General features: G+C 39.8%; 1 protein-coding gene across 2 annotated transcripts in view; it reads left to right on the top strand.

Moving 5' to 3' along the window:
- Positions 1-22,905, top strand: part of HSPBAP1 (HSPB1 associated protein 1) — a 56,784-nt gene that overhangs the window by 3,362 nt on the left and 30,517 nt on the right. For both annotated transcript variants that reach the window (XM_044942544.2, XM_006044216.4), the window contains exon 2: positions 16,935-17,120. In XM_044942544.2, the coding sequence (XP_044798479.2) occupies positions 16,982-17,120 (139 nt within the window). In that variant the 5' untranslated portion in view covers positions 16,935-16,981. The remainder of the gene's footprint in view (positions 1-16,934; positions 17,121-22,905) is intronic.

Here is a 22,905-nt window from a genome sequence, read left to right as displayed (position 1 = left end):
CAGAAGGAGAAAGAGCAACTCAGAGTCCAGGAACTCAAAGTTGGTGTAAGAAATGTTAAGAGACAGAGATCCTGAAGGCACCTTATACCAAATTAGGGACTCTGGGCTTTGTGACAGAAGCTTTTAAGGAGCTTTAGGTAGGGGATCACGGCTTTAAGGAAGATCACTGCAGCTGAAGGATGGAGGATAGATTGGAGGTAGAAACACTGAAGGAAAGGTACTTAAATCTCCTTAGCCACAGCATTCTCCTCTGTAAAATGCATAACTGTTGTGAAAATTAAAGATACTTATAGATCATCTAGCATAAATGTCTGACAGGAATTACATATTCAACAATATGTAGTTCTTTGTTGGGGAAAAAAAAAGTGCTGGCATTGGTGACTGATGTTCAAAGAGATTGGAGAAAAGAGATTGGAGATGTCTCTGAAATTTTCTAGCCTGAATAACTACATGTAAATTAGGAACCTGAAGTAAAAGGAGGTGGTTGGGAGCACTGTTGAGTTTTAGTGTGCATGCTTAGAGTTTAGGTTTAGAATGATGACGTGAAAGATGTCAAGCATGTTGCTGGGGAGGAGGAAGTTTTTATTGTTTATTCAAATACCACAAATTCACCCTTCTGAAGTTTTTCAGTATGTTCACAAAGTTGTGCAGCCATCACTAATGGAATTCCAGAACGTTTTCATCATACCAAAAAGAAATGTAGTTCCCATTGGCAGTCACTCCCTATGCACCCTCTCTCCATTCCCTGGCAGTCACTAATGTACTCTGGCTCTGGGGATTTGCCTATGCTGGGCATTTCATATAAACTTGGAATCATACAACAGGCGTCTTTTTGTGTCTGGCTTCTTTCACACAGCATGTTTTCAAGGTTCATCTGTGTTGTAGCATGTGTCAGTACTTCATTACTTGCTGTGGCTGAACACTGTTCTGTAGTATGGATATGCTGCACTTTGCATATCCATTCATCAGTGGGCATTGTTTTGTTTACACTTTGGGGCTTCTATGAATAATGCTGCTATGAACATTTGTTTACAAGGTTCTGTGTGAACATATGTTTTCCGTTTCTCTTGGGCGTATATCTGAGTGGAATCGTTGGGCTATCTGGTGATTCCATATTTAACGATTTGAGGAAACTTGTCATTCTTAATCTTGAAGTCCTAAGGAGGGAAATAAATCTGATTAAAGTATGGATTTGCTCCCCTGAAAAATGTAGCACATGTACGCATTTTTGCAGGTGACTTCAAATATTTGTATTAAAGGATCGATTCTCTGAATCCCGTCTGTGGAGCTTTCAACCCTATTTTTAAACTGTCATCTTCCCCAGAAAACACCACTTTGGGGTGACTGCCTATTACCATTACAAGTAAATGGGCAGAATCCTCCTGAAAGAGAAGACTTTGCTTTCAGTTAGATAAGGCTTGTGTGAATAAAGGGTAAGAAAAATACAGACATTCAATAAATGCATGTGAAAGGTTCACTATGTTTAGTATAGTAACAAGTATTGTGGGGGGTCATAGAAAAGTTAGTTTTTGAGCAAACTTACTACCACTCCATTATCAAAAAATATTTGAATGTCACTGTAAATGGGAGACTCTTCCATCTGGGGAGACTCTTTCATCTGGTGAGACTGAAGACAGTTCCTGCCCTAAAATAGCCTATAAATATAATTTGGGGGGAAGAACACAGATAAAAAGACTTGAAGGATAATGCATATTCACACCACAGGAGGCACGTTACATGCTTTGGGGGTAAGAGGAGAATGAATACGAGTTGTATTGGTCTGTGCTTCTGTGCATAACTTGAAGGTTTGTTATACAGTCCTCACTCTGCACGCAGCCTTGGGTGCCACAGGCCCACTCTTAGAAGACTTGAGCACCTAAGAATTTTAGAATCCTCAGGGTTCCTGGAACCAATCCCCCTCACATACTGAGGGACAGCTGTAGTGTGAATATGGAAATGAGTGAAAGAAGTCGTTTCTGGTGAGGAGGCCAGGAGTAAAAGTGAGTGGAAAAAAGCCCAAGGCACATAGGGAGCAGAGAGTGGGAAAGAAAGTGAGGAATCAGACTGGTTCTACTTGGAGTGGAATGTGGTAGGGCAGACAGGTGACAAGGACGATTATGTCCTTGGAGACCTGAGAGGAGCAGGGTGAACCAGAACATTGAAGTGAAGAAGAAAATCATAGGTTTCAGTTTTCTCAGAAAAACAGGGTAAGGCACCACACTGAGTGAGGGAGTGGAGAGAGATATTGGGGATTCGACAGTGAAGAAACTTTGTCAAGTTGCTGTAGAGGCGAGGGTGATTAGGAGTTCCTTGGTGGCGAATAGTGTGTTTGGGTGCTGGAGAGGGAACAGTAGAAGTGAGCATGAAATCCTGGAATTGATTGATCCCTTTGTTTTGAGAGTGCTTGTGAGTTTGCTCAATAGTTCATTATACAGAAGTGGAGAAAACAAATGGTTAATTTTAATAAAGTTTTATACACTTAAAAATGAGCTCTGATTTTACAAAACATTTCTTTGGTGTTAGTTTATGTCAAGCACTGTACTAAGCTCTATATGGAAGTAATGGTTTACTTTCAAGATTGTGGTTGATTTACAATATATTATTTTCAGGTATATTACATGGTGATTTGATATTTGCATACATAATGAAATGATCACAGTAAGTCTAGTAACCATCTGCCCCATACAAAGTTATTACAGTATTATTGACCATATTCTTTATGCTGTGTATTATGTCTTCATCATAGCTTGTTTATTGTATAACTGAAGGTGTGTACCTCTTAATGTCTCCTTTACCTTTTTCCCCCACCCACACCTTCTTCCCTGTTTGTGCAATGTGTCTGTGAGTTTGTTATTGTTTTTTGTGCTTGTTTGTTTTTTCAGAGTCCACATTAAGTGACATCATATGGTATTTGTCTTTTTTCTGTCTGATTTGGAATAATACCCACTAGATCCATCCATGTTGTTGCAAATAGTAAAATTTCTCTTTTTTTATGACGGAATAAAATTTCATTGTATATATACATACCACAAGGATGTGATATTTGTTGTTTGAAGTAACAGCTTGGAAATTATTAAAACAAACATGAATAAGCAGAGCACAGAGGATTTGTGGGACAGTGAAAATACTTACTATGATATTATAGTAGTAGATATATGTCATTATACTTCCGTTGTTCAAATCCATAGACTACACAACACCAAGAGTAAACCCTAAGATACACCGTGGACATTGGGTGATTACAATGTGCCAGTTTAGGTTCATCTTTGATGAAAAATGTACCCTTCTGGTGAGTATTGCTGATAAAGGGAGGGGCGTATATGGGAACTTTGTGTACCTTCCTTCTAATTTTGTTTTAAACCTAAAACTGCTGTTTAAGAAATGGATTTAAACAAACATGAAACTACTTATTGTTAACAATCGACTCAAGTGCTGAATGTTAGATGTTACTTCTAAGATCATACATTGGTTGAAGTGTTTCAGTGAAATTAAAAATTGCGGTATTTTGAATTTGAATCTTTCAGAGTGAGATTGTATTTGTTTCCATTGGACTCTCAGTTTAAAATTTTTTCTGATTAATTTTTTTTAATTGAAGTATAGTTGATTTATAATACTATGTTAGTTTCAGGTATATAAGATGATTCAGTATTTTTACAGATTATACTACATTAAAAATTATTACAAGATGATGGCTATAATTCTGTGTACTATACGGTATTTCCTTGTTGCTTATCTATTAATATTTTATACATAGTAGTTTATATCTCTTCATCTCCTACCCCTAATCTCACAGTTGGGGCTTTCCAGGTGACAACAGTGGTAAAGAATCCCCCTGCCAGTGCAGAAGGTACACGTTCGTGAAGAGCTGGACATGACTGAGCACACAGCACAGCAATCTTATAGTTTGAGTTATAGCCAAGTTTATGCCTTGATGAAGTGAAGGATTAAGTATTACTCACTCAGTCATGTCCGACTCTTTGTGACCCCATGGACTGTAGCCCACCAGGCTCCTCTGTCCATGAGATTCTCCAGGCAAGAATACTGGAGTGGGTTGCCATTTCCTTCTCTAGGGGATCTTCCCAACCCAGGAATCGAACCCAGGTTTCCTGCACTTCAGGCAAACTCTTCACTGTCTGAGCTATCAGGGAAGCCCTGGTGAAGTGAAGGATGCCTCCTTTCTAACTTCTTCCAGTACTGCCCCCAGGAAAGAGCTCATTCCAGAGCTGAATGTACTTTAGTTCTATTAACAGCCAACACTCATACATAATGAGATTTATTCCTTTTCAGTGAGAGGCACCATACTCTCCATGTCATTCTTGTTCTAATTTTTCTAAAGGGCAGGAGGAGGCAGGGAAACCTGAAGGAAAACGAGAACCTATGTGATCTTAAAAAGGAAAAAATTCTCTTGCTAGAGCACATGGGTAATTCACATGTGGCTACAGTACTTCATATTTGATAATGATTAATATTAGGAAAGACTAGAGATCTCTTCAAGAAAATTAGAGTTACCAAGGGAACATTTCATGCAAAGATGGGCTCGATAAAACAGAAATGGTATGGACCTAACAGAAGCAGAAGATATTGAGAAGAGGTGGCAAGAATACACAGAAGAACTGTACAAAAAAGATCTTCACGACCCAGATAATCACGATGGTGTGATCACTGACCTAGAGCCAGACATCCTGGAATGTGAAGTCAAGTGGGCCTTTTGCATCACTACGAACAAAGCTAGTGGAGGTGATGGAATTCCAGTGGAGCTATTTCCAATCCTAAAAGATGATGCTGTGAAAGTGCTGCAGTCAATATGCCAGAAAATTTGGAAAACTCAGCAGTGGCCACAGGACTGGAAAAGGTCAGTTTTCATTCCAGTCCCAAAGAAAGGCAATGCTCAAACTACCACACAATTGCGCTCATCTCACATGCTAGTAAAGTGATGCTCAAAATTCTCCAAGCCAGGCTTCAGCAATACGTGAACTGTGAACTTCCAGATATTCAAGCTGGTTTTAGAAAAGGCAGAGGAACCAGAGATCAAATTGCCAACATCCACTGGATCATTGAAAAAGCAAGAGAGTTCCAGAAAAACATCTCTTTCTACTTTATTGACTATGCCAAAGCCTTTGACTGTGTATATCACAATAAATTGTAGAAAATTCTTAGAGATGAGAATACCAGAGCACCTGACCTGCCTCTTGAGAAACCTATATGCAGGTCAGGAAGCAACAGTTAGAACTGGACATGGAACAACAGACTGGTTCCAAATAGGAAAAGGAGTATGTCAAGGCTATATATTGTCACCCTGCTTATTTAACTTATATCCAGAGTACATCATGGGAAACGCTGGCTGGAGGAAGCACCAAGCTGGAATTAAGAATGCTGGGAGAAATATCAATAACCTCAGATATGCAGATGATACCACCCTTATGGCGGAAAGTGAAGAGGAACTAAAGAGCCTCTTGATGAAAGTGAAAGAGGAGAGTGAAACAGTTGGCCTAAAGCTCAACATTCAGAAAACGAAGATCATGGCATCTGGTCCCATCACTTCATGGGAAATAGATGGGGAAACAGTGGAAACAGTGTCAGACTATTTTTGGGGGCTCCAAAATCACTACAGATGGTGATTGCGGCCATGAAATTAAAAGACGCTTACTCCTTGGAAGGAAAGTTATGACCAACCTAGATAGCATATTGGAAAGCAGAGATATTACTTTGCCAATGAGGGTCTGTCTAGTAAGGCTATGGTTTTTCCAGTGGTCATGTATGCATGTGAGAGTTGGACTGTGAAGAAAGCTGAGTGCCGAAGAATTGATGTTTTTGAACTGTGGTGCTGGAGAAGACTCTTGAGAGTCCCTTGGACTGCAAGGAGATCCAACCAGTCCATCCTAAAGGAGATCAGTCCTGGGTGTTCATTGGAAGGACTGATGCTGAGGCTGAAACTCCAATACTTTGGCCACCTCATGCAAAGAGTTGACTCATTGGAAAATACCCTGATGCTGGGAAGGATTGGGGGCAGGAAGAGAAGAGGACGACAGAGGATGAGATGGCTGGATGGCATCACCGACTTGATGCACACGAGTTTGGATGAACTCTGGGAGTTGGTGATGGACAGGGAGACCTGGCGTGCTGCGGTTCATGGGGTCGCAAAGAGTCAGACACAACTGAACAACTGAACTGAACTGAAATGAACTGAACTGAATATTAGGAAAGCAAAACTGTTTAGTATTTTTTAAATTGTGACAAAAAACAAATAACAAAATTTGTCATCTAACCGTTTTTAATTTAGGGATTTGATTTAGGTCATACCTCAGTGGTCTAGTGGTTTCCCTACTTTCTGCAATTTAAATCTGAATTTGACAATAAGGATTTCATGATCTGAGCAACAGTCAGCTCCCGGTCTTGTTTTTGCTGATTGTATAGAGCTTCTCCATCTTTGGCTGCAAAGAATATAATCAGTCTGATTTTGGTGTTGACCATCTGGTGATGTCCATGTGTAGAGTCTTCTCTTGTGTTGTTGGAAGAGAATGTTTGCTATGACCAGTGCATTCTCTTGGCAGAACTCTATTAACTTTTGCTCTGCTTCATTCTGTACTCCAAGGCCAAATTTGCCTGTTACTCCAGGTGTTTCTTGACCTCTTACTTTTGCATTCCAGTCCCCTATAATGAAAAGGACATCTTTTTGGGGTATTAGTTCTAGAAGGTCTTGTAGGTCTTCATAGAACCATTCAGCTTCAGCTTCAGCTTCAGCATTACTGATCGGACCATGGACTTGGATTACTGTGATATTGAATGGTTTGCCTTGGAAAGAGAGATCATTCTGTCATTTTTGAGACTGCATCCAAGTAGTGCATTTCATACTCTTTTGTTGACTATGATGGCTACTCCTTTTCTTCTAAGGGGCTCTTGCCCACAGTAGTAGATATAATGGTCATCTGAGTTAAAATCACCCATTCCAGTCCATTTTAGTTTGCTGATACCTAAAATGTCAATGTTCACTCTTTTCATCTCCTGTTTGACCACTTCCAATTTGCCTTGATTCATGGACCTAACATTCCAGGTTCCTACGCAATATTGCTCTTTACAGCATCGGACCTTGCTTCCATCACCAGTCACATCCACAACTGGGTGTTGTTTTTGGTTTAACTCCATCATTTCTCCACTGATCTCCAGTAGCATATTGGGCCCCTACCGATCTGGGGAGTTCATCTTTCAGTGTCCTATCTTTCTGCCTTTTCATACTGTTCATGGGGTTTTCAAGGCAAGAATACTGAATTGGTTTGCCATTCCCTTCTCCAGTGGACCACATTTTGTCAGACCTCTCCACCATGACCTGTCTTGGGTGGACGTACATGGCATGGCTCACAGTTTCAATGAGTTAGACAAGGCTGTGGTCCATGTGATCAGATTGGTTAGTTTTCTGTGGTTGTGGTTTTCAGTCTGTTTGCCCTCTAATAGAGGAGGATAAGAGGCTTATGAAAGCTTCCTGATGGGATAGACTGACTGAGGGGGATACTGGATCTTGTTCAGTAAATCCTTACTGAATGGGGGGCCATGCTCAGTAAATCTTTAATCCAATATTCTGTTGATGGGTGGAGCTGTGTTCCCTCCCTGCTGTTTACCTTGGGCCAAACTATGGTGGAGATAATGAAGATAATGGTGACCTCCTGCAGAAGATCCCATGCATGTACTGCTACAGTCTGTGCCCCCAACCCTGCAGCAGGCCACTACTGACCCACACCTTCGCCGGAGACTCACGGACACCCACAGGCAAGTCCAGGTCAGTCTCCTGTGGGGTCACTGTTCCTTTCTTCTGGGTCCTGGTGCACAAAGTTCTTTTGTGCCCTCCAAGAGTCTATTTGCAGCCCTGTGTAAGTTCTGGCAGCTCTATGGTGGGGTTAATGGTGACCTCCTCCAAGCAGACTTATGCCAAACCCACACCCAGAGCCCCTGTCCCTGTGGCAGACCACTGCCAACCCATACCTCCACAGGAGATGCTCAAACACAGTTCTGTCTCAGTCTCTGTGGGGTCCCTGGGTCCCGGTGGTCAGAAAGTTTGTTTGAGCCCTCTGAGCATCTCTGCAGGAATGGGGTTTGATTCTAAATGCAAATTTGCCCCTCCTACTGTCTGGCTGGGGCTTCTCTGCCGGGGTCCAGCCCCAGCAGGATCCAAGGGTACCCTCAGGATGGACGGTATTGGCAAGAGAGATGACACGGGTCTTATAATGGACTGGAACTTGATGGTCTGGGGTCAAATGATAAGCGAAAATAGGAGAAAGAATAAAGAAGAGAGAAAGAGGCTGATATTCCTTGATTTACACAGAAAGCCAATAAAGCCCCTGACACGGGACTTGCTCTGTTCACGGAGGCCTCAGGCACCCTCTCAATGGAGCGAAGACGCAGAGTGCCTTCTCAATTGAGTCTTAGAAGCCCGGGCAAAAAGATGAACTCAGAGAACCTCTGTGCTCCAGGGAATCAGCCTGAAAAAAAAGGAGAGAGAGAGAGAAAGAAAGAAAGGAGAGAGAGAAAGACACAGAGACCAGAGCTCTGGTGAAGTGGGATCCGTAGCTTTATTTTCAAAAAGGGCTTTTATACCCTGAGTTACACATTTGCAGAGTCATGCAGACTCAGCTCAACATTACATCAATTTTATCTTTATCGAAACCAGGACATTTTTTGCATAGCTATTCATAAATAAGAGTCTTATGTACATTATCTTCTGGCGCTGTGGCCTGTTAACATTTTGTAACTCTTTCTTGATAAAGGTTGGTCAACCAGAAAACTTGCTTTCCCTTTATCTTTCCAATCTGCAGTCCCCCTCAGGAAACCAAGCTACATTCTTATGGAGCAAAGGTGTAGTGAGTTACGAAAAAGAAAGAACTTATTAACTCAAGGGTCTTATGTTGCTAATGCCAAGGCTACTGCTTGTTTTTCTTGTATACCAACTACACTAGCTAATGCACTCCCAGGCGCACATTGGGTAAAGGACAAGGAAACTCGGTAGCAAACATTGGCTCAACAATGCAGTATTATTCTAATAAAGCTTCTTTATCACTCGAAGGTTATGCTTGGGGTGTTGTGAACAATCATGTGTGTTAGTTGCAAGAGTATGGATAAACTTGCCAAGCAAGCTAAAATGGTGACAGAGGGGTTAGAATTGAAATACTCCTTTCAAGCACAGGAGACTTATTAACTAGAGCCCTAAGTTGATTTTCTTCAGAGAAAGGTGGTCGGGGATAGCCCCCTGTTAATGTCAGAAGAGTTGGTGAAAGGCATAATATATTAAACAGTAGACAGATTTTGGTTTTGGGGTAGATGCTTGAGCAGGTCCAGGGAATCCCTCGAGTCCTGATCCACCTTTGCCTGTCAGGTCTTCTCTACATGACTTTGTCATGGGTGGGATCTCCCGTGGTGGCTCCCAGCACTTCTCCTTTGCCCTTGGCCGTGGGGTATCTCCTCACAGCCACTTCAGTGCCTACCATCTTAGTGGGGTTTCTCTGACCTTGGACGTGGGGTATCTCTACACAGCCCGTCCAGTGAAGCATAGCTGCTGCTCCTGACCTTGGACATGGGGTATCTCCTCTGAGCTGCTCCAGCAATGAGATGCAGAGTTCCAAAGAAGAGCAAGGAGAGATTTAAAAAAAGCCTCTTCAGTGATCAGTGCAAAGAAATAGAGGAAAACAAAGAATGGGAAAGACTAGAGATCTCTTCAAGAAAATTAGAGATACCAAGGGAACATTTCATGCAAAGATGGGCACAATAAAGGACAGAAATGGTATGGACTTAACAGAAAAAGAAGATATTAAGAAGAGGTGGCAAGAATACACAGAAGAACTATACAAAAAAAGATCTTCATGACCCAGATAATCACAGTGGTGTGATCACTCACCTAGAGCCAGACATCCTGGAGTGTGAAGTCAGGTGGACCTTAGGAAGCATCACTATGAACAAAACTAGTGGAGGTGATGGAATTGCAGTTGAGCTATTTCACATCCTGAAAGATGATGCTGTGAAAGTGCTGCAGTCAATATGCCAGCAAATTTGGAAAACTCAGCAGTGGTCACAGGATTGGAAAAGGTCAGTTTTCATTCCAATCCCAAAGAAAGGCAATGCCAAAGAATGTTCAAACTACTGCACAATTGCACTCATCTCACACGCCAGTAAAGTAATGCTCAAAATTCTCCAAGCCAGCCTTCAACAGTACATGAATCATGAACTTCCAGATGTTCAAGCTGGTTTTAGAAAAGGCAGAGGAACCAGAGATCAAATTGCCAACATCTGCTGAATCATCGAAAAAGCAAGACAGTTCCAGAAAAACATCTGCGTTATTGACTATGCCAAAGCCTTTGCCTGTGTGGATCACAATAAACTGGAAAATTCTTCAAGAGATGGGAATACCAGACCACCTGACCTGCCTCTTGAGAAATCTGTATTCAGGTCAAGAAGCAACAGTTAGAACTGGACATGGAACAACAGACTGGTTCCAAATAGGAAAAGGAGTCCGCCAGGGCTGTATATTGTCACTGTGCTTATTTAACTTACATGCAGAGTACATCATGAGAAATGCTGGGCTAGAGGAAGTACAAGCTAGAATCAAGAATGCTGGGAGAAATATCAATAACCTCAGATATGCAGATGACACCACCCTTATGGCAGAAAGTGAAGAGGAACTAAAGAGTCTCTTGATGAAAGTAAAAAAGGAGAGTGAAACAGTTGACTTAAAACTCAACATTCAGAAAACGAAGATCATGGCATCTGGTCCCATCACTTCATGGCAAATAGATGGAGAAACAGCAGAAATAGTGGCAGACTTTATTTTGGGGGGCTCCAAAATCACTGAAGGTGGTGACTGCAGCCATGAAATAAAAAGACACTTACTCTTTTGAAGAAAAGTTATGACCGACCTAGACAGCATATTAAAAAGCAGAGACATTACTTTGCCAATAAAGGTCCATCTAGGCAAGGCTATATTTTTTCCAGTAGTCATGTATGGATGTGAGAGTTGGACTATAAAGAAAGCTGAGCGCAATAGAATTGATGTTTTTGAACTGTGGTATAGAAGACTTTTGAGAGTCCCTTGGACTGCAAGGAGATCCAACCAGTCCATTCTAAAGGAGATCAGTCCTGGGTGTTCATTAGAAGGGCTGATGTTGAAGCTGAAACTCCAATACTTTGGCCACCTGATGCGAAGAGCTGACTCATTGGAAAAAAGACCCTGATGCTGGGAAAGATTGAAGTCAAGAGAAGGGGACGACAGAGGATGATATGGTTGGATGGCATCACTGAGTCAATGGACATGAGTTCAAGTAAACTCCAGGAGTTGGTGATGGACAGGGAGGCCTGGCATGCTGCAGTCCATGGGGTCGCTAGGAGTGGGACATGACTGAACAACTGAACTGAACTGAACCATTTTTAAAAGTACTGTTCATAGTAAGTATATTCACATTAATTTGAAACAGATCTCCAGATCCTTTCATTTTGCAAATCTGAAACTTTGTACCCAGGAAACAACTCCCCCGTTCCTCTCTCCTCAGCCCAGGTAATTGCCATTCTACTTTCTGTTTGAATTGGGCTGTTAGATACCTCATATAATGGGAATAATACCATGTTTGTCTTTCTGTGACTTGCTAAGTACTTGCATAATTCCATTAGAGTTTTTCTGACCTGGTCTAAATGTTCATTATTTTTTACCCTGATATATACCATTCCAGCAGAGAAGGCAATGGCACCCCACTCCAGTACTTTGCCTGGAGAATCCCATGGATGGAGGAGCTTGGTAGGCTGCAGTCCATGGGGTCGCGAAGAATCAGACACGACTGAGCGACTTCACTTTCACTTTTCGCTTTCATGCATTGGAGAAGGAAATGGTAACCCACTCCAGTGTTCTTGCCTGGAGAATCCCAGGGATGGGGGAGCCTGGTGGGCTGCCTTCTATGGGATCGCGCAGAGTCGGACACGACTGACACAACTTAGCAGCAGCAGCAGCAGCATACCATTCCAGATGATAGATGGATTGTGTGTATATACAGTAGTCATCAGATTGATGAAGCCATCATGGACTTACATAGTATATATTTAGAAATAAATTAGCTCACAATACTAGGACCCAATTCTTTGTTCTTACTGTATCACTATGGTGAGTCTCTGTATTATAACTTGAGGCTTACCCTTATATCACCCTCTGAAATTTTTAAAATGTGAAACTATTAACTTTAAAATTCATAGTTATTAAAATTATACCTGACATGAGAGGTGAGCTAATTTCAATTTCAGGATCTTTTTCTATGTTGTGTGTGCTAAGTCGCTTTAGTCGTGTCTGACTCTTTGCGACCCTGTGGACTGTAGCCCACCAGGCTCCTCTGTCTAGGTAAGAATACTGGCGTGCGTTGCCATGCCCTCCTCCAGGGGCTCTTCCTAACCCAGGGATCAAACCCACATCTCTTATGTCTACCTGCACAAGCAGGTGGGTTCTTTACCACTAGCACCACTTTCTGTCAATATTGACAGAAGAGTATTCTGGAAACTTGGTAAATTGTCCGTATTCTTGTCTTAAATTTTAAATTTCAAATACAAATCCAAGCCAGATACTAATTGACTGAAGCCAGATTGCTAGCAGATTCAGAGAAATTAGGTTTCAACTGATATTATACTTTGCATTAATTAAAGAAAAAATTAACTGAAAACAAAGTAAATTGCTTTTTGATGGTGTTTAACTATCTCCAAAGAATTGTTACCAAAGCTGTAATAAATTGTCCAAATAACATGCTATATTTAGAGAGAGAAAAGACTACTGTGTGACACGTAGATCACTAATCTGTTTTTTCAGCAGTTTCTAAGTCATCTAATTAGAAATTGCTGCTTGCTGCAAGTTTAGACCTAAATACACTTATCCTTTAAAGGCTGTTGAGGTTGCTTCAGAATTTTTATAGCTCTTTGCAGACATCTCTTTCATGGAATGACTGGGTACATCCCTAGGCTATTTAACTAATACAATGCTGATTGCATTCTTCTTTAAAGAAATTATAAGACTTAAATTTGTTAATTTAACAGCCCAGTTCATTGTTGATTAAACTATCAGAAACCAAATTAGTTTTATTTCACAAGCAGCTGATTGTTTTATGTCACTGATAGGCTTAAAATTCTGTAAATATGCTGCTTTCCTGTTATGGTGAACAGTCTACTGATCTATTCTGCATATGCTGTATGGCACTTTTCATTCATTTAGCAAATGTTTGAACATTTAATATATTCCAGTCACTGGGCCTGGTACTTTCTCAGCAAATTTTAGTTTTTAGGATCTCTTTTAAATAACCTCTGAGATGTTTGGAGTTTTTTCTTATCAGATCATTAGATACGTTTTAAAAAAAGTTAATGTTATGTTAGAGGGAAAAGCATGTATTTACTTATTTGAAACTCTTCTGTCCAAACATTATTCATGTATTACTAATGTTTCTAAGACTACGTTCAGTTCAGTTCAGTTGCTCAGTTATGTCCGACTGTTTGCAACCCCATGGACCGCAGCACACCAGGCCTTACTGTCCATCACCAACTCCCGGAGCTTACTCAAACTCATGCCCATTGAGTCGGTGATGCCATCCAACCATCTCATCCTCTGTCGTCCCCTTTTCCTCCCACCTTCAATCTTTCCCAGCATCAGGGTCTTTTCTAACGAGTCAGTTCTTCACGTCAGTTGGCCAAAGTATTGGAGTTTCAGCTTCAGCATCAGTCCTTCCAATGAATAATCAGGACTGATTTCCTTTAGGATCGACTGGTTGGATCTCCTTGCTGTCCAAGGGGATGTACTTAGTTGTAAAAATATGAGGACTGTTTTGAGAACATTCAAAGCCATGTGATCTATTGGCTCTGATTTAAGATAAGCAGAGTAAATAAATCCTCATCTCCAAAGGGCTGATACTTCTATTTTTCTCTGTCGTTTAAAGTTCTGGAAGCAAGATGTTCAAAGCTTGAGATTTTACAACCTTAAAGCTGAAAGAATGTTACAGTGGGTCACACCAGCCATGATTCATTCAGCCTGTTACAGAGCACTCTAGGGAGAATACGGTTGTCCTTGAAAATCACAGCCTCAGAAGGCAAGGTGCTGTACCGGTTATGAACTAATAACAGAGCCCTGACTACAAGTTAGTTTATGTGAAAGGATTCGGGAGGTAGAATTTTGCTGGCTTTGGTTCAGGGGCACAAAGATGGACATTCTTTGCATACTGTCAGCTGGTGTTCACTGTTTCCCTGGCCTTTGTTTTATCTCTCAAGATGGTAACCACGATACCCGTTTTCCAGGCAGCATGTAGGAGAGGAGGATGATGTGGGGAAAGGCTGATTCAGCAACTTCCACATATATCTCTGGTCACTCGCATCTGCAAAGGAGTCTAAGAAATGTAATTTTTCGGCTACTCTCATTGCCCAAAGTTCTATTAGCGAGGAAGAAGGGAACAAATACTGGATAAGGTAGGCAACTAACAGTCTCTACTACAGGATTAACTACTCCCCCCAACACGCATGCATACGAACGAGAACATCCCTCTGTCCCCAGCAGCACACATGTATCTGTTACCTGTGAATCCACCTGAAGTTTCCCTTCACCAACTTCTTTAGGTTATACTGTCTTTATGAGTTTTTAGTGCCTGTGTGAGTCCTATGGTTTTAGTTCTTTGGAAGCAGGATTATGTGCTAGAAAGAGCACCAGACTTGTAATTGGAGAACCTGACCTGTAGTGCTGTCAACACTGGTGTTTTGACCTTTGACATCTGAACTTTCCTTATCATTTGGATAATGGAAATAAAATACCCTCTGTAGCTGTGTTTTACAGGCTTCTTAAAGGATCCAGTGAGCACTTTTCTTTTAATGTCTGTAAAAATTTGTGGCAAATAGTAAAGCCTTACACAAGTAAATATCTGGTATCCAGGTGTCACAGTGGTAAAGAATCCACCTGCCAATGTAGGAGATGCAAGAGACATGGGTTCAGTCCCTGGGTCAGGAAGATCCCTTGGAGGAGGAAATAGCAACCTACTCCAGTATTCTTGCTGGGGAAATCCCATGGACAGAGGAACCTGGTGGACCACAGTCCATGGGTCACAAAAGAGTCAGACATGACTAAGCACGCACACACCCATTGTTACAATGATGATGATGTTCAAAACCAAACTCTCATCTTCCCAACAGAAGATGTTGCTTCTAACTTTTCTCTCTAGCAAGTCAGAAAGTCTGGAAACCTGTCTTCCTCATAGCTGCATCTGCCTTCCACCCCACATCTCTGTGGTAGTAGTAGTCTTTAATGTTATTCTCCTAGTATTTCTCCATGTCTTCCATCTCTACCTTTCTCACTGCCACCCTTGTTGTTCAGGGCCTTATTACCACACTTCTCGCTTGGCTGTTGCAATAGCTCTCTGAGTCAGCTCTGGTCCCTACAGCTCTACATATTTCCATAGAGCCCTTGTTTTTATTGTTAATGAACAGAATGTACCAGGGGCCTGTACCATGGGAGAAATATCTAGTAAATTATTTTTCTACTTTTGAGACATAAGATTGTTTATATTTTCAGTTTTTAATTATAATAATAGATGTTTTATGCAAATGTGTATATTGTTTTATTTCACTGATAGGCCTGATGGTCATATACATGTTCGTAATTCATATATATATGAATATGTATATGGCTTATGATTACCTATTTTATTAAAAGCAAATTTCTCTAACATGAGTTATTAAGTTAATAGGTGGTTTTTTGGGACTTCTACTTCATTTTCCCAGTTTTTTTCCAAAGGGTAGTTCTAATTTATATGACACAAACAACAGGTACTATCATGAATGTATTGTAGCTTTTCAGGGTCTAGCAAAACTTTAAAAATATATAATTGAAACTGTGGCTTGTCTATTTTCATACACAAGGAATCTAGGCACTCCCAGTCCAGGAAGACTTGTACAATGTGGTGTAGGTAAACCTGTACTTTTATAGGCTATACATTTATAAGTTGGCATGGGTTAAGACCTTTTTTAAAAAATTCCTGGTTACAGCCTCTTTTCCTTAACAGGCTTTTCAGTACATAAAGGTCACTTAAAGATAAACTTGGGGCTTCTTTTACATAGACACCTAAGAGGGTAACTGTATTAACAGATCAGGTAACTGGAAATAGAGGGTTTTGCTGATTGTACTAGAGAACCAAAAATACATGTTTTATGGATCTGAGTATGAATAATTTTTTAACTTTCCCCCCACCAGACTTTCATCTTAAGATATCTTTAAAGAGAAACTTACTTGTTCTTTTATTTAATGCATGTCAGTCTTTACTGGGATTAACATTCTGTGATTGAAATTTATGGATGTCCTCAGTAAATCAGTGTTAGTTTGTGCATATTCCCCTGTACAGATTATACATGCAGTCAGAATCAAGGGTTACCACTGATATCCACCCTAGCACATCTTTTATCTTTATAAATCTTTCAATAAAATAATCCCCTCTCCCTACCTGCCCCTCCCCCCCCCCAACTGCTGTATGAGTTCAGTAGTCTTTTTGGCATAAACCTGTGCTATATCAAGTAGAATTGTTGCTGACTCCAGCCACTCTAGTTGCACAAGAGTAATTCCCATCAATATTTAATACATAATTCTCTAGGAAATAATATTTTTTAAAAATTGCATCTTTTAAAATGTGTGTCATACTTGGAAAGCCTTTAAAAAAATTTTTTGACATTGAAAATTGTAAATATTTTCCAACATCTGCAATTTAATATTTAAGAAAATTCACTGAATAATTATGGCTCTTTGGGCCCAAATATTTATGTAAACAGTTAGAAGTACAGTGTAAATGCAGTGCAATTACACCAAAAGATTTGCCATAGTAGAAACAATAGTAGCTGTTTCTACTTCGTATTTTCTTAAATAACTTTTTAGTTGTCTATATTAGTTGTTCTCTTATTTCTCTCCCTAGGTAAACATGTCAAACCTTTTACACCAGAGAAAGCAAAAGAAATCATAATGTGTTTACAACAACCTGCAGTCTTCTATAACATGGTTTTTGATTGGCCGGCACAACACTGGACTGCAAAACATCTTTCTGAGGTCCTTCACGGCAAGCAGATACGATTTAGGATGGGAACGAAAAGCACGGACACAGGTAGGACCACCAGGAATCGTCATCGTAATGTCTCTTCATAACGTTCCCATAGCTCAGCCATGGTTTCTTTATCTCTGGAGAATCCCTTATTTCTAACCCTCTTTTTGACCATTTGCAGATGGGGAAACTTTATTAGAAGTTTTCAAAGGATAATTTAAGATTTTTTTTTAGGCTAAATAACCTGTAATTTATAACCCCATGTAAAATGTATTTGTTCATATCATCATAGTTCATTGATCATGGTAGACACTCACCTGACTGAAAGAGACCTATTACTTACCTGACTGAAAGAGACCAATACTAATCTGACAGTCCCCTCCATTTTTGTCTCATGTAGAATGTGTCCTTTTATTTGTAACTTCAGTCACTATTTATAGTGCTGAGTCTTGGTGTAATTTTATCTCTCTGCTTTATCAGCCGTCTGACCTCTGTTGTGTTGTATAAATGTGAAGCATATGTGAAGCTGTTTTTTTCATCCTCTTAAGCAGCTGAAGATTTTGCCAGCTCCCCTTTTTTCCCTGAAGACTTGTAAATGATTTTTTTGCCTTACAGTCAGAGAAAGCAATTACCGTTACTCTAAAAATAGTTAATTTAAAGGGGAAAAAAAAAACAGTTCAGGTTAGAAATGTTCCTAATCTAAAGAAGTCCATGATCATGGTCTGGCTTCAGAATATGTGTGTATCTTCTATTTAAATACGGACAGATTTGGTGGTCTAGAAATTCATAGTGTTTTAAGCATTGCTGTGAAGTGGCTCTGTGAAGATATTAAGGATATCTATTAATAACCCCAAAGGAACTAAAAAATTGCTCAGTTTCTCTTCCAGCTTCTCTAATCTACTTTCTCTCATGTATATCTCATAAAATTACTGGGTTTTTGGTGTCTAGGACCCCTTTATACTTCAGTGACAGGTAGAGCAGTATTAACATAAACTCTTTGGCTCCTCATTGTGGTTTGTTATATTTTTAAATTAAATGTTAGACTAGCAGCAGCCACGTACAAATCAGCTTGTGCTCTTGTTTTCTTGATTTTAGCCCCATAAATCTTCCACTCACTGAAGTTTCTGTTAAACAGTCATTTGAAGAAAAATAGAAATTGTAATTTTTTTCACCTCCTGGTTAGACTCCAAATACTACTACTAATAGCTATTGACAACTATTGTGTCAGACACTGTTCTGAGTGCTTTATACATATTAACTCTCTTAATCTTCTTCAAGCCCACTTAGAGTGGAACTATTATTATTCTATTTTACAGAAGAACTAACAGTAACTTGACATTTTAAAGTTAGTACTCACGCAGAAAAGTAAAAGGGAAGCAGAAAGTCTCTTAGAAAGATAATCTGTTGTTTGAACAAAATTCATATGAAATCCACCACTTAAAAGTACATAATTCAATGCTTTTAGCATCTTCATAATTTTGTGCAGTCACCACCACTATCTAATTCCAGAACATTTTCATCACACTGCAGAGAAATCTGTTTCCCACTGGTGGTCACTCCTCATTCACACCCTTCTCCACCCCTGGCAACCACCTATCTACTTTCCTGTTTTTATAGATTTGCCTATTCTGGACATATAAAAATGGAATCATGTGGTTGTGGCCTTTTGTGTCTAGCTTTTTTTCATGTAGCATGTTTTTAAAATTTACCCGTGTTGTAGCATGTATTTGTATTTTCTTTTTATTGCTGAATAATGGGCTGGAGGAAGCACAAGCTGGAATCAAGATTGCCGGGAGAAATATCAATAACCTTAGATATGCATGGCACCACCCCTATGGCAGAAAGTAAAAAAGAACTAAAGAGCCTCTTGATGAAAGTGAAAGAGGAGAGTGAAACAGTTGGCTTAAAGCTCAACATTCAGAAAACGAAGATCATGGCATCTGGTCCCATCACTTCATGGCAAATAGATGGGGAAATAGTGGCTGACTATTTTTCTGGGCTCCAAAATCACTGCAGATGGTGATTGCAGCCATGAAATTAAAAGATGCTTACTCCTTGGAAGAAAAGTTATGACCAACCTAGACAGCATATTAAAAAGCAGAGACATTACTTTGCCAGCAAAGGTCTTTCTACTCAGAGCTATGGTTTCCCCAGTAGTCATGTATGGATGTGAGAGTTGGACTATAAAGAAAGCTGAGCGCAGAAGAACTGATGTTTTTGAACTGTGGGGTTGGAGAAGACTCTTGAGAGTCCCTTGGACTGCAAGGAGATCCAACCAGTCCATCATCCTAAAGAAGATCAGTCCTGGGTGTTCATTGGAAGGACTGATGTTGAAGCTGAAACTCCAATACTTTGGCCACCTCATGCGAAGAGCTGACTCATTGGAAAAGACCCTGATACTGGGAAAGATTGAGGGCAGGAGGAGAAGGGAACAACAGAGGATGAAATGGTTGGATGGCATCACTGACTCGATGGACATGGGTTTGGGTGGACTCAGGGAGTTGGTGATGGACAGGGAGGCCTGGTATGCTGCGGTTCATGGGGTCCGCACGACAAAGAGTTAGACACAACTGAGCAACTAAACTGAACTGAATATTCCATTATGGGTAAACAGTGTCGGTCTGTTCATCAATTGATGGATGTTTGGGTTATTTCCACTTTTTGACTGTTATGAATAATGCTACTATGAACATTTATGTACAAGTTTTTGTGTAGACATATGTTTTCCCTTCTCGTGTTAAACCTAGAAGTGTAACTGCCCAGTCATACAGCAACTATGTTTAACTTTTGAGGAACTGCCAAACTGTTTTCCAGAACAGCTGAACCATTTTACATTCCAACCCCAGTGTGTGAATGGTCTAGTTTCTCTCCATCCTTGCTAATACTTATTTCATTTTTCATTCTGGCTATCTAGAGTGTGTAAAGTTTTATCTCATTATAGTTTGATGCATTTCCCTAATGACTAACGTTGTTGAGCATCTTCCTATGGTCTTATTGACCATTTGTATATCTGATTTGGAGAAATGGCTATTCAAGTCCTTTGCTTGTTTTCTAATTGAGATGGTTTTTATTTTTATGTGCTTTTGTTTGTTTTGTCTTTTTGTTCAGTGGTAAAAGAGACCTTCATATATTCTGAATACTAACTCTTTATCAACTATATGACATGCAGATATTTTCTCATGTGGGTTAATAATTTGTTCTTTTTAAGTTATTTCTTTGCATATGAATACACTACTTCCACAAGCACTTTTGGGTAGTGTTCTAAGAGAGCTGACTCAGGTCAGCTCATGTGGGTTCAAATTTTGCTTTGAGCAATTCAAAGTTAAATGTGTTCATATTCATTATACATTTAGAATAGTGTCTGGCACATAGTAAATGCTCATCAAATGTTAATTTAAAATAGAAATAATTTAAAAATAAAAAATATACCTTCCTCATTTTAGAGAGCACTGGAAAAATGGGAAGACCCAAAGAAAATTAAAAAGACTTATTCATCTGTTACCAAGAGGCAATCACTGATTACATTGTGATGTATATTCAATGCAAGCCTTTTTATATTTAGAAATAAAGTTGTATAAATTTTAACAACCTGCTTTTTTTTCTTAACATATTCTGAGTAGCTTCTTTTGACATTAAATATGATTTTTAAACGGCTACCTAATATTCCATCGTATGCTAGTATCGTTGTTGTTGTTGTTTAGTCGCTAAGTTGTGTTAGACTCTCTTGCAACCCCAGGGAGTGTAGCCTGCCAGGCTCTTCCATCCATGAGACTTCCAAGGCAAGAATACTGGAGTGGGTTGCCGTTTCCTCCTCCAGGGGATCTTCCTGACCCAGAGATCGAACCCATGTCTCTTTGCTCCCGCATTGGCAGGTGGATTCTTTACCATGAGCCACCAGGGAAACTCCGATAGTATCAGAGTTTTAATTTAGTTTTAAAATTCTAATTTGATTAGATTGCTTAGAGGTTTTAATTTATAAATAAGACTGTAGTGAACATGTTTGAAAGTAAATCCTGCCCAAATTTCTGATTATTTTCCTAGGAGAATGACTGGGCCAAAGGGTATGAGCATTATCACCAGGAGCAGCACTACCCATGGAACTGCTTACACCAGAAACCTCTGAGTCACACTGATGGCCTCTCTAAGTGGTGTCTGGTGACTCAGTGACTTACATCCTAAGTGTCCAGCATCTACCTGCTTCTCACTCCATGACCATCCTCCAGTTGGGATTACCCTGCTGTCCCTTACCTCCGTGGTTGCAGTAGCCTCATGCCTAGTCCCTCTTCATCTGCTCTCCTCTCACCCCAGCCATTCCTCATGATGAAACCTGAGACAGTTTTTTTAAAAAGAAAAATCTCATCTTCTTTATCTGTTTAGAACCCTTAGATAGCGTCCCATTACCTTTAGGCTAAAGACCAACATTTTTGTTAATGGTTTAAAAAGCTCTGTTTGCCTCCTCTTTCTGAGCTCAGGGCAGGTAAGCTTTTAAGATTTTGTGTTTCCAGAGATTTGCTTCTTCTCACGTCAGGGCCTTTGCATGTACAGTCTAGTGGTTCTTCTCTTTTTGCCCACTTCCCCTTACCCCAGCTTTACCTAGTTGGTTCCACTGCTTCCTTCAGATCTCAGCTCAGAGGTCATCTTCTCATGGCAGTCTTTCTGACCACATTCTCCCTCCCTCACCCCCCAAATCAGGTATGACTACTGAGTTATCTCGGAGCACCTTGTATTTCTTAGTAACACTTAGCACAGCTCTGATCACATGGTTAGTTGTGTAAGCAGTTAGCAGTTTAAAGTCTCTCTTTGCCTCAAGAGGGTCCCCTTGTGAGAGCCAGGGCCATGTCTCATCATTGGCTGAACACCTAATATCTGGATAGTCAGACATCTGTGGAGTGAAAGAATAAAAGACCTTTGATACCTGAGGCCAAGTGCATTGCAGAAGGGTGGTTTACATTTACTCTCCTTTCGGAACATACAAGGGTACCTGTTTGGCCACTCCTTTGCCCTAACAGAAATTTATGTTTTTAAAAAAATACGTTGTTGATAGGTGAAAGATGAGTGCCTCATAACTTTAATTAACATTTCTTTGTTGGTGTTGTTGAACATATGTTCATGTTTATTAATAGTTTGTATTTTGTCTGGTAATTTTTCTTTCAGTTATCCTTATTAGGGTTTCAGGTTTTGGGTTTTTTTTTAAATAAATAAATTACTTATATTTAAAGAATACTGTGTTTGTTACTAATATACTAATTCCAAGTTTATTGTTTGCCTTTTGATTTTGTTTCATATCTTTATAGTAAGATCAAATAATATTTAATTAATATTTTTATTCTTATTTTATTTAGAAATTCCTTCTGTATCTTGACAATAGTAAATGTTCTAATATGTTCTTTTAATAGCTTGATTTCTTTTTCACATTTTACTCTTTATCCATTCCATATTTATTTTGGTATGTTGTGTTCACTGACTTTTTCCCAAATAGTTAAGTTGGTAATAGCATCTTTATTGTAGTACCACTTACTGAATAATCCCTTCTTTTCCTACCAACTTTGAAACTACCTTTATTATATTACCATATTCTTATATATTTCAGCATCTGTTTTTGGACCACATACTGAACTATCAGTTTTGGGGCCAGTAAAACACTTGCTAAAAACTATTTTTTACAGCTGTTATGTATTTTAATATTTGAAAGGACAACTCATCTTCCCCAGTCACTCTTCTGTCTCAGCATTTTACTAGATACTGGTGGCGCAGTGGTAAAGAATTAACCTGCCAGTGCAGGAGACACAGATTCAATCCCTGGGTCAGGAAGATTCCACTGGAGAAGGAAATGGCAACCTACTCCAGT

This window comes from Bubalus bubalis, chromosome 1 (genome assembly GCF_019923935.1).
Source record: "Bubalus bubalis isolate 160015118507 breed Murrah chromosome 1, NDDB_SH_1, whole genome shotgun sequence".
Lineage (NCBI taxonomy): Eukaryota > Metazoa > Chordata > Mammalia > Artiodactyla > Bovidae > Bubalus > Bubalus bubalis.
The sequence above is the reverse complement of the archived record's forward strand: the minus strand, read 5'-3'. Positions and strand labels throughout refer to the sequence as shown.